This window comes from Benincasa hispida, unplaced genomic scaffold (genome assembly GCF_009727055.1).
Source record: "Benincasa hispida cultivar B227 unplaced genomic scaffold, ASM972705v1 Contig686, whole genome shotgun sequence".
In the NCBI taxonomy this organism is placed as follows: domain Eukaryota; kingdom Viridiplantae; phylum Streptophyta; class Magnoliopsida; order Cucurbitales; family Cucurbitaceae; genus Benincasa; species Benincasa hispida.
Window position 1 is genome coordinate 65,842 of NW_024065029.1, and position 12,276 is coordinate 78,117.

Here is a 12,276-nt window from a genome sequence, read left to right on the forward strand (position 1 = left end):
TATTCTTTTATAAATCTTCTTCATCTAGCTAATCAATGTTTTCTTCTAGTCATTGAACCAAAACTAAATTTTAACAATTGATGCGTTTTCCTCAAACTCAAATAATTGTTTCCTCTTTACAGGTTATTAATGTTTCATCACCCAATACTCCTTGATTGCGTGTGCTTCAAGGTAGGAAGCAATTAAAGGACCTTGTTCGTAAGGTATAAAGCAAGGGCCTCGACATATTCATTAAGTTACTTTATAAGGGTTCTTGTCATGATATCTTTTACGTTTCATCTAGGTTCAAGAAGCTCGGGATGAACTGCAATGGGGTGAGGAGGGTCCTCCTCCACTGCTAGTGAAAATAGCCCCTGGCTTGTCTAAGGAAGACCTTGAAGATATAGCAGCTGTATGTGTATGCTGGTTGTCTCTTCCTTTGTATGTTCTTATTTTTCATTTGTTGCTCAGTTTTGTTAATTTTTTTTTTATTTTCTTCCTCATTGTAGGTTGCCCTAGCCCTCCATTTGGATGGATTGGTATCTTTTCTTTCTACAACATGCTATGATAAATTTGCAACTTAAGTCTTTGTTGGGTTATTAAATCTTCACTAGACTTAATTACTCAAGATCAACACTGAAATGGTGAAGAAAAGGCTGAGAAAGATTCTGCCAAATCCTCGATGCTGGATACTCGACGCTCGATATGTTTCTACTCGATGCTTGATGCGAATTTCCTTCTTTGTCTGACGAGTTTCTGTTGAATCCTCGATTGAACTCGATGAATATTGAACGATACTCGATCTTACTCGATGAGTCTTGATCTTTACTCAATACGACTCGATAAAGGAAATCGACCAACTCGAAGCTACTCGATAGCAAAGATCGATCCACGATTCAACTCGATACTCTGTAATTCAATACATTTTGAAACAAGATTGTTTTTGTGCGCGATTTGCAGAAAGATAATAGTCGATCAAACAAAGAAGATAAAGACAAGAAGAAGAAACAAAAAGGCTTACGTTGTTCAGTAAGAATGCCTATGTCCACGAGAAGATTCAAGTTCTTTCACTTAGAAGATTGCGTACAATGTTTGTTTGTTTACAGAAAATTAGGAAATGATAAACTCACTCTTTGTTTTTGTTTTCCGATCAGAAGTATTTATAATATATACCTACTGACCGTTACAACATGAAGTTAGTTAAAAACAAAAAATAAGTTGAAGTATTTGAGTCACAGCTTCTTCAGTCCTACTAAAAATTTTGTTGCTTGGTTAATTAACTTGAGTGTGTAGTCTAATTTTTGTCTATTTTTGTTTTAGATTATAACTAATACAACTGTTTCAAGACCGGAGCCTGCTGATAAAAATCCATTGGCTGCTGAAGCTGGTGGACTTAGTGGGAAGCTTCTCTTCAATCTATCCACCAATATCTTAAAGGAGATGTATATTTTGACCAGGGTATGTTGATGAATCTCATGAAATGTGAAGCTTTTAATTCATTGGGTTGCTCTATATGGTAAAATAATATGGGCCTCCTAGTAAGAATGGTTATTTCAAGTTCTTAGACACGCTACTGTTGGATTTCAACTCAGTCATTTGCATGGAAATTCCCATGCTTATAGTCTTCATGTGTCTCACCGCCTACTTTTTGAGTTCCATTAATTTGTTCATCTTTGAAATCATAGGTGATTTTCTTTATTTCACTAAGTTTAAGTGCTAGCTTAGGGCGTTTTAAAATTTGCATGAGGTCCAACCAGTACATTTAATATTAACTCTAGAAGAAACGATATGTGTTGGGCTTGCTCACTTAATTGTTTGATCAAGAAAAGTCTAAATGATGAAAATATCCTCAGTTGAAAATGTCCACGATTCAAAAGGCCTTAGTTGATTTGCCCCAAGACCTGGTAGGTAATCGCACGGCTCTAGTTGCTCCACGACCTTCTAGCTGATGTGCAACACGTGGTAATCACCACTTTCACTGTCTGATAAAAGTGACACCATTCTGATGGGAAAAAAGGAAAAATAACAAAACAATCTAATTTTCTTTCTCTCTCTCGTTTCAGATTTCTGTTTACATGAGCTTTCTCTCTAACCCACTTCTTATTTGATCGTTTGCGTGAGTTTGCTGTGTGACTGAAGAAGATGAAACATGCAATCTGATAAAGAGAAAAAAGGGGAGAAGAGCTACACAAAAATGTACACGGTTCAACAATGGAGTGCCTATATCCACGAAAAGGAGAAGAACTTTTATTATTCAAGAGCTAAGTCACTTTTCTTTTACAGATCTTGTAGCTTCCTTGTCAGTTTATAAAAGAACTCACTACTAAATGTAAATGATGCATATTTATACTTTGAATTGATACAAATAGTTATATAAAAAATTGTAAAGAAAGTATAAATAGCCGTTGAAGTCTTGATTTGTATGCTTGAACTTATTTTTGTACTTCAACATATTTGAGAGATTTTAAAATATGTTTTTTTTAGAGAAGAAATGACATTGTGTAGGACTTGAAAATTGAATCCTTAATCTTTTACTACAGCACTTTGTTCAGCTACCAATAAATCTTAGAGTTTAAGTTGATATGTTACGTAGACTTAATCTTTTATATTCTTTCCTCTAGATAAGAATCTTCTTTCTGGTGGGGATTGCTTTGGGTTTGGAGGTGCCAAATCTGTTTTTCATTTTTACATTGCTCTTGATTTCTCACAATGGGAGAGAATTCTATGGAATAATTGTTCAAAACATTCTTTTCAGTTATTATAGTGAGAGGTTTTCAAATATATCTTTTTTCTTTTTACCTTTCTATTTTCAATTTTATTATTAGATTTCGGTCCATGGATGGATGACCCAAAATTTTGAAGAAAATTTTTATATTTGAGGTTTTTTTTCTTTTTTCTTTTTTCTTTTTTCTTTTTTTATCTTTTGCTTATGTTATATTCATGTGAAATTACTAAAATGGAAGCTTGGTCTTTGCTCTCTTACTCACGCTTGGTCTCTTCTTTTCTCTCTCGACTTTCTCTTTTGCAATACAAAATTATCAAAGTCAAAGTCGATAGAGAAGATGCAAACACATAAAGAAGAAAACCCATGGTGCAAACGAAAAAGTGAATCAAGGGAATCGAAAGTGAGTGAGATGAGAAGACCAACAAGGAAAAGGAAGGAGGAAGAAGGGAAAAAAGAAATTAAGGGTAATTTTGTAAATTTATTTAATGATGATGTAATCAAGATGACAAAAATTTTATGTTTTAAAAAGTGGGTCAAAAATCATTTTGGAATTTGAGATTGGGTCTTTTATACAATTATCTCCCTTTTGTTTAACCATACTTGAAATCATCATGTATTTTGTTGATATGTTTTTCTACCTCTAGTCATTTTCAATTAGTAATAAATATATTTAATTGATATACACTTATGAAAATTTGATATTTAAATCGATACAACTATTAATTTAGAATTTAAATGATACAATGTTCAAAGTTTAGGAAGGTAAATTAATATTTTTTTCTTATATTTATAATGACCTAGCTATGTAAACCCTAACTAAATAATAGATATATGATATTGGAGTAAATATGTTTAAACTATTTTAATCTCATTCAAATTATCTATTGTACTTGGCAATTGTCTACTCTACTCTCCAAAATTCTTTTTTAAGAATTGTATTGAAGATGTCTTCTTGCAAGTGAGAATAAAATTGACAATCCTTTTTCACTCATCTAAGCTAAAAAGAAACTCATATAATTTTCACTCATTCATGATCTAACCAATTAATTTTTCTCACAACTTAAGGTGCACTCATACTTTAATAGAAAATCTAATAAAAATAAAAATAATTGTAATGGATAGCAAAATTGGTTGTTATTTGTAATATGTTACACAAATAAAGAATTTCTGAAGACGATATATATCTTTTTTTTAATATTCAAGTCTATCACTATTTTACATAGTCTAAGAGTGATAGATTTCTATCATTGGTATATCATTTTATCAGTCTATCACTAGCCAACAATTTTTTTTTTCCTATAACTAATAAACCATTCTAAGTTTGATGTACGTCGTTGATGAAATTTTTTTATGTCCATTGTAGATTAACTATTAATATATCCATTAGTGGATGACTTCTTATAACTAATAGAACTATTTTTATGTCTACTAGCAACTATTTCTACATGCATTTTCATGTTTATAATTGATGGATCATTTTGACATTTATCATCAATACATATTTGTGGCTTATATATACATACATACAAAAAGTAATGTCACGTTGCTATTAATAAGTTGTTATTTCTTACCAAATGTTTTGTTATTTTGATTGATTACATTTATAAGTACGTAAACGTGGTCATAGTTTAATTCATGAAATTTAAATACTTTTTTTTTTTTGTCTTAGTCTCATATTGTTTACGGATTTTAATCCTTTGTCATATAATTATTGAACAAAATAAATTGACCTTTTAAACTTATTCTTAAGAATTTAGAGACTAAGGAGAACATATTTTAAAGACTCAAAAGACCAAATACAACTATAAAAAACTAGGTTGAAATACTATTTTAGTTCCTATACTTTTGGTTTTGGTTCATTGTAGTCCCTCTACTTTCAAAATATTCATTTTAGTCTTATATTTTTAACTTTGGTTCAATTTAGTCTCTATATTTTCAAAATGTTCATTTTGGTTCTTGAACTTATAAAAAAAAACCAATCATTTCAATCATTTAAAAATGAAATAGAAATGAAAATAAAGAGACTAAAATAGTCATTTTTTAAAAGTAGAAAGACCAAAATGAATTAAAGTTGAAAGTGTAAGGATCAAAATGAATATTTTGAAAATACATGAACTAAAATAAATCAAAGTTGAAAGTATAATAACTAAAATGAATATTCTAAAAGTACGAGATCAAACTGAACCAAAACAAATAATAAGGGGACTAGTGGTATTTAAAAAAAAAAAAAAAGGAAAAAAGAAAAACTTATGATTATGATTCATCCTAAAAATTTAGGGGCAAACATAACTATGCTTTAGTGACTAAAAAGCTAATTCCCATTTTTATTTATTTATAGGAATAGATTTTCCTAACTTCTTATCCTTGGTTGTAAAAATAAACACTTATCCTTGGGCAGGTGCATATCGCGGGAAAACATAACATTCTTCTTCTTACAGTGAACCTGAGTTCAACAACGGCCGCAACATTCCACACACCAGCAGATTTGAACTATAGCTCTGTAATTTCCCAAAAACTAGACGAAAAACCCATCTCTGTCCTGCCCATTTTTCTCCGTTTGGTTTCCCAGGAAACGCAAAGGAATAGCATCAACCCCACTTTCCTGCAGGTGCAATCGACCGACCTCTTGAACTTTTTTTTGGGTCGAGGGAAATGGGTTATGTATATTCGAAGAATTTTACATATGGGGTTGTAGAAAATCGTTTTCCTATTTTCTTTCAATCTCTTCTTTTTGTGTTTAACGGGTAGGTAAGAGAGTGTCACTGTATTGAGAACCTGACACTCCATTTTCTGTTTGATTGGTGATGAAATATTAGGATGAATGTCTTAATTCTCTATCTGCTTTAATGGAAGTGGTCCATTTTGGAATTGGGAAATTCGGTGTTCGATTGGTTATTAAGTATGAAAAGCACATGAATTGTTTGAGTTAATGCCTTATGTGTTATTGATCATGTATGGGGGTGGTTATGTTTGTAAGAATCACCTTGGAGTGCCTCTAGTTATCTGATAATTGGTAACTGAAAGCCTAATTTTGTGTTTGTAAGAATGTCCAAAGAGAACAAGCAAGGAGACAAACTTCGAGTGGCCCGAGTTTAGTAGGGATAGGGAAGATACATGATGATGTTTTATTTAATGTATATGAAGGATGTGTCAAGGAACAGAAAGATCCCCTCGGATGTTTTTGAATCATCTATTTTCAATGCCCTTTTTTGGTGTAAACATCTACAGCCCTCAATATTTACAACTTAAATTTCCTTGTATCTAATTGGAGAAATCTTTTGTAATCTCGTTTATGGGCCCATGTTGTGCTCTTTAGATATTTCATTCATCAATTAAATTGTTTTTTATCCAGAAAAAGAAAAAGAAAAAAAGTTAATGTATATGGTTAGTTTTGAAAAAGAGAGCTCAAGTAAGGTACTATAGTTTTCAGTATATGGTGGATGGGAAGGTATATGGATGTGTATAGAAAAAACATGGGTCATTTCTATCTTCTTCTTTCTTTCGTTTCTCTTTGTTTCTTTGGATGAAACTCGAGACCATGAAATTATTTTGGGTCGTATTTTTCTAAGAGAATATTATTACTTTCATCTATAATAATTTTGAACAGCCTTTGATTTATTCATCAATATTTTGTGTTCTGAATTCAGTGAGTTATGATTTGCAGACGGCTGCCGCAGCTAATGAATATTTAGTTGCTAGCAATACAAAACAATGATTACTTGCTACAATCCTCTGAACGTTAACTCTCCACTTCTGCTGACCAAGTCTTCCCAGCAATTGAAGAGCACCAAGCATCCTTACTTGGTACATTGCCTTTTCCTTGATATTCTCAGACTGATACTTGGTTCAAATAATTCGCTTCATTCATGTAAACTCTTTCCTCGATCAAATATAGAATGCAATAGTTCCTCAGATTGAAGTTACTTTTTCTTTTGACTGTTCTCCCTCACTCTCCTTCTCTTCCCCCTTACATTTCTGTGTAGTCTCCTTAGTCCTTTCCCTCCCTCTTCTGTTTTATTTCCACTTGCATCAATATGTGACTATTACTATTAAAGAAACAATGTATGTGGAGTCTGGTCATGGGCCAAGGACCAATATTCTGACCTAAATCCTATATTTTGTGACCGTCAGGTGACATTTAAAAAGTCACAATTAGATACAGTACAAGAGATCCTTTGGGGTACTGATATTCTTTAGTTACTCTATTCTTCTTTTTAAGATCTGACATCAAAATTTTCCATATGGAAAGAGATGGACACATTTACCTTCACACCCATTCATAGAATTGTGCATTTGAAATTCTTCAATCTTCAGTTTTTACAACATGTTTGTCATTGGACTTATTCTATGGTTATATGTTTGGCTGCTGAGTCTAAGGAAGTAAAATAATTTTCAGATAAATCTATGTTATCGGGATAGTTCATCTTGCTTCCTCTCTTTCTCTTTATTTTTGTTTAGATTTTTCCTACAACAGATTCAATTTATCATTATAAATAAAAAAATATCTGATATATTTGTTTTTCTTCTTTTCTTCTTTTTTAATGAAACTCTGCCAAAGAGTTTCCAAGTATGAGTTCCTATTTCACGACCATTGTCACATCTTGGAAAATTGTCAAGATCCCTCTTCATGCAGAAAGCCGTCGGGAGAGAACATTTTGTTTGATAGTGATGCATGTTTGTTCTTTGCAGCATCAGAGTAATTCGAATAAGAGAAGCTCTGATGTAACCACAAGAGGAATGAAAGTCGCTGCTTATTATGGCTTGAAGACACCCCCATATGAACTTGTAAGTCACCAACGTAATAATGTGCATGCTTATTTTGCAACTAAAATCCCTTGTTTTAGGGATTGTTTGTTGCAGATATTTGCAGAGTTCATAGAGTTCACTTGTTGGTCCCAGATATTTATACATGTCTGTTTTAGAAGCAAGCATAGCAAAGATCTTCAAAGTTAGAGTTGCGAAATTAAGCTTTATGTTTTTCTATTTACCATTATGAATTTTGTCTCAAATACCATACCATATCTTCATAAAATTGAAATTTTACCGTTCAATTACAGTATTCCCCTATACTTTTGGTTCTTGAATTTTTTGTCTGTAAAAGATTATTAAGACCCACAGAAATCAGGTTCAGTAGCTGGTAAAACATTATTTGAACCCACATAAAGCAGGTATAATGTATTGGCATTAAATGTGATTGGAGTGGCCTTAGTATTTCTTGTCTTCTTTCAAAATTGGCAACTAGACGTGTGAGAGGCCAACTAAGGTGAAGTGACATCAATAAGGCACCTATCCTGGTTCTTTCTTCTTCTTCTTCTCTCTCTCATATGAAATTTTTACATATATTTTTTTTTATATTATAAACCTAATCTTAAGCACTCTTTTGTATTTATATTTATGTGTATTGGGGTCCTTTAAAATCCCCAACTTGGTTGGAATTTTTATCCCCTCTCAGCCAGCTTTTCTGTGGGTATAGTCATTGTCGGATCATAGATTCATAGCAAGCCTACAAATTTCTACCAAAGTGATTATAAAATTTTCACAATTGCAGCATTACTGGTAAGAAATGGATATATCTATGAATTTTTTAACAGCACTACGTTTTATTTTCTTCTTTACTTTCAGGATGCTTTAGAACCATATATGAGTCGGAGGACATTGGAGGTTCACTGGGGTAAACATCACTGTAATTACGTTGAAGGTTTGAACAAACAATTGAGCCAAAATGATATTCTATATGGCCACACTTTAGATGAACTTCTCAAAGTAACATATAACAATGGGAACCCATTACCTGAGTTTAACAATGCTGCCCAGGTACTTCAATGCTAATCCATGGCAAACTTCGAATTATGAGGGCTAAAAGTAAACCTTTATGATATTCTGATTGGCTCCTTCATGTAAGTCTTTTAGTTGAGTTCAAGCTATTTACCACATGATACAATGTCTATCACTAATAACCCAGGATTCAAATTTCATTATGTAGTGTTTTCAAAAGCTACATGACTTCAACTGATTGTTCCCTTTATCATTAATAAGAAAGGCAAAATCATCATGGGTTGGTCTAGTGGCAGAGGAACATAAAAGAAATGGCCAGAGGGTTAAGGGGTTATGGATTCAATCAATGGTATCCGCCTACCTAGGATTTAATATCCTACGGGTTTCCTTGACACCCAAATGTCGTAGGGTCAGGTGGGTTGTCCCATGAGATTAGTCGAGGTGCGCGTAAACTAGCCTGGACACTCACAAATATCAAAATAATAATAATAATAAGAAGAAGAAGCAGTAAGGCAAGAGATGATCTTTATTTTGTTTTTAATATTGGGACAGAAAGATTTCTGTAAAATGTGATTACCAACTGAAGTGTTCAAAAATCTAGAAGGAAGAGAAAAAGGGTGCGTAGTAGAACAATGCTATCCTAATAGTTCTTTCATACGGTGACTGGGGTGGCTATGAAATAGAAATTGAATGTTCAATAATATACTTCTGGTAATAGCAGGTCATATACTATGAGATCCTTAATGCACCATCTTACATGCAGGGCTATTATTCTTGATAAGAAAATTTCCAAAGATATCTGGCTCCATGGTATTTCAGAGAAGATAGTAATCGTTTTTAATGGAGCTTGTCTTTAGGGTATTTACATCACTTAAATGAGATACCATCCCTGCCTAATTTCGCCTGATTGCTAAAATCTCTAAACCATCTTTTTGTCCCCTTTTTCTTTACACAAACTGTCCCCTTTTTGCTAAAATCTCGAGACATCTCAAGGTCATTGGTGGTCATTACTGGACACGTTCAACCTTTCTTGAGGTTCCCGTCTTCCAGTTCATCATTGTTTAGAACAAATACAAAGTGAATGTACTGTGAGTGTGAGGTTATATGGTTAGAAGTCTTTTTTTTAACCTCTGATGGAAACTCAGATGCATTTTTATTTCTGATCTGACAAACTTGTTTACTCTTACTTACCCTGTTGGAGGAGTTTACTATTAATGTTATGATATTTTGTTTAATTTGTTGCATGGGCCATTCTTTTTTGTAAATCCTCTCTTTATACTTTTATCAACGGTGGTTGGTTTCTTATCCAATATTTGTATGTTCGGTGCCCTGTGCATTGAACATCCTTGTGTGAGAAATGAAATTGTTTTTTTTTTCTTCAGAACAGAATGAATCTGGAAAAAGTATATTACGTTTGTAGATTTCCAAGTAATGTGTCCTGTAAAAGTTTGAGCGGTGCAAGATACTTAAGTCATAAAAATGGAAAAAGATGTAGGCTCATTACCTTTATGTATGTTCAGGTCTGGAATCACGACTTCTTTTGGGAATCCATGCAACCTGGAGGTGGAAACATGCCCACACTTGGTGTTTTACAACAAATTGACAAAGATTTTGGTTCTTTCAACAATTTCAGGGACAAGTTTATACAAGCATCTCTTTCACTCTTTGGTTCTGGCTGGGTTTGGCTTGTTTGTAAGTTTTCAAACATTGGTTAAACATTCTTTAAATAAGTGCTTTTTTAACACCTTTATATTAAGTACTTTTGAGTTGAAAGAATTGTATGTATTTGAATCACCCAATTTGTAAATGGCGCCATCTTGCTCTCTATCTCTCTCCTTTTCCTTATTTTTCCTTCCCTTTTTTTTGGTTCCCTTTTTACAGCTTGACGATATTTATGATCTCTTCAAGATTTCCGGAGTTTTCGAAAAAGTCTTTTCATTGAGTGTTATTTTGTCTAAACTTAGTGGACTGGCTGTCTTTATTTTTGTCTCCTCTTGACGATATCCAATCGATATTCAGATTGACGTTGTAGTTCTGTTTTACAAACGATCATTTGACACAGTCTACTTAGTTATCCTGCATTGTTGTTCATTGTATCAGTGAAAAGACAAGAAAAACGACTCGCTGTGATCACAACTTCGAATGCGATAAGCCCACTTGTCTGGGATGACATTGTAAGTCAATGCGCCTTTTTGTGTACAAGGTTCTTGTATTCTCAGAATTTTGATTCACCATATTTTGTTGTGCAGCCAATCATTTGCTTGGATATGTGGGAGGTATCAAATACTTTTCTACCTTCTTCAAATATTTGTTATGTTTCTTCATTTGAGCAAATCATATATCATCTATAATAACATTTGATTGTGTATTTTCCCCGTCCAGCATGCTTACTATCTGGATTACAAGGTATTGAAACTCTCCCTGATTTCCTTCTATATTTTATTTATAGATTACATACCATTTTAATCTCTGGATTTTGAAACTCTTCTCATTTTGGTCATGTACTCCCACATGTCCAAATTTAATCTCTATACTTTCAATAAATCTTAAAATTAGTTCTTATGGTTAGTTTGAACTTAGCTTTTACTGAATTTGGTTAAAAAAAAAAGTCGATGCAAAGACACCATGTGAATATCTTTCCAAAAATTATATAGACTGAAGACTAATAGAGAGACTTTTTTTTTTCTTTTTTTTTTTTTTGAATAAGTTGACTATAAACTAACATTTGGAATTGACTTTTAAGATTTATTAAAAGTAACTAAATTTGGACATTTAAAAGTACTCAACTATGATGAACAAAAGTATTTCAACCAAAATGGTATTTTAACCATATTTGTTTTACTAACCAAGTGCCCACACGCTATATTATGCTCATAGCCTACTTTCACTAATTTTTTAGAAGGTTTTGTCCACGAAAAGGCCAACTTTGGGAGACCTGGATACCTCGTATTATCAAGTTATTTAAGTGAGATTTCTGTGATTGATTTTATTTATATCTTACCTTGGCACAGAATGATAAAAAAGAGTATATCAATGTGTTCATGGACCATCTTGTATCGTGGAATGCAGCGTTGGGGCGTATGGCCCGAGCAGAGTGTTTTGTGAATTTAGGCGAGCCAAAAATTCCTGTAGCGTAATAACATTCGTTGATACTAGGGTTACTCGCAAATGATCCAACGAAGCAACCGGGGAATCTTTAAGCCTCGTGTATGTGATCGAGTTCCCTTACAGGTTTGACAAGTTTTGTTCTCTACATTAGATTTCCTTCATGATGTTGTAGTGACATGGAGGATTGCTTCCTCAAAATTGTATAGGTTGATAACAATATGGTTTGTTTTGACAAAACTTGATTGTATGGGTTATAATTTTATCCAGTGTTGAATGACTTGGTTAGGTTTTGAATTCAATCAACCCATTAATGTATTTTGAGTGCTCGGTAGAGTAAAATTTAGGGAAATTATTTTAAATGATAAAATTATTGAAAAATACTTTTAAATATAATAGTAAAATATCACCGTCTATCTGTGATAAACCGCGATAAACTATTCTTTGTGTTTATCTATGTCATGATAGACTGATATTTTGTTATCATTTATAAATATTTTGGTTCATTTTCTTATATTTGAAAATAGCTCGTTAATTTATTTTAAAATTACATTTAAAAAAGACTAAATTATAGAAAATGTCTTTGAAGTTTGTATTTTGTTTTAGAATACCTTAGAACTTTATGAGTTGTATTAATGCCCTTAAACTTCAGAAAAAAGACCGGAAGTACTCTTATTATTATATATGGACGT

At 32.6% G+C, this 12,276-nt stretch overlaps 1 protein-coding gene and 1 long non-coding RNA gene across 2 annotated transcripts; both read left to right on the forward strand.

Annotated features, from left to right (window-relative positions):
• The first annotated feature begins 265 nt into the window (after positions 1–265).
• LOC120069928 lies at positions 266–3,230 on the forward strand. The gene is made up of 3 exons (XR_005479723.1): positions 266–391; positions 489–1,008; positions 1,300–3,230. It is a non-coding gene; the product is annotated as an uncharacterized LOC120069928 (long non-coding RNA).
• A 1,831-nt stretch (positions 3,231–5,061) lies between these two features.
• On the forward strand, positions 5,062–11,853 carry LOC120069930 (superoxide dismutase [Fe] 3, chloroplastic). Its single transcript, XM_039021769.1, has 9 exons — positions 5,062–5,312; positions 6,369–6,508; positions 7,394–7,489; positions 8,327–8,518; positions 10,000–10,171; positions 10,580–10,653; positions 10,729–10,755; positions 10,862–10,885; positions 11,491–11,853. The coding sequence occupies exons 2-9, from the start codon at positions 6,416–6,418 to the stop codon at positions 11,614–11,616; spliced, it is 804 nt and encodes a 267-aa protein (XP_038877697.1). The 5' UTR covers positions 5,062–5,312; positions 6,369–6,415; the 3' UTR covers positions 11,617–11,853.
• Positions 11,854–12,276: the final 423 nt, after the last annotated feature.

Excerpts from the sequence above, each read along its gene's own strand:
- LOC120069930 (XM_039021769.1), top strand. The coding sequence starts at position 6,416 with ATGATTACTTGCTACAATCCTCTGAACGTTAACTCTCCACTTCTGCTG. Across the intron at positions 7,490-8,326 it reads AGACACCCCCATATGAACTT|GATGCTTTAGAACCATATAT; the intron begins GTAAGTCACCAA and ends CTTTACTTTCAG. Across the intron at positions 10,886-11,490 it reads CTTACTATCTGGATTACAAG|AATGATAAAAAAGAGTATAT; the intron begins GTATTGAAACTC and ends ACCTTGGCACAG.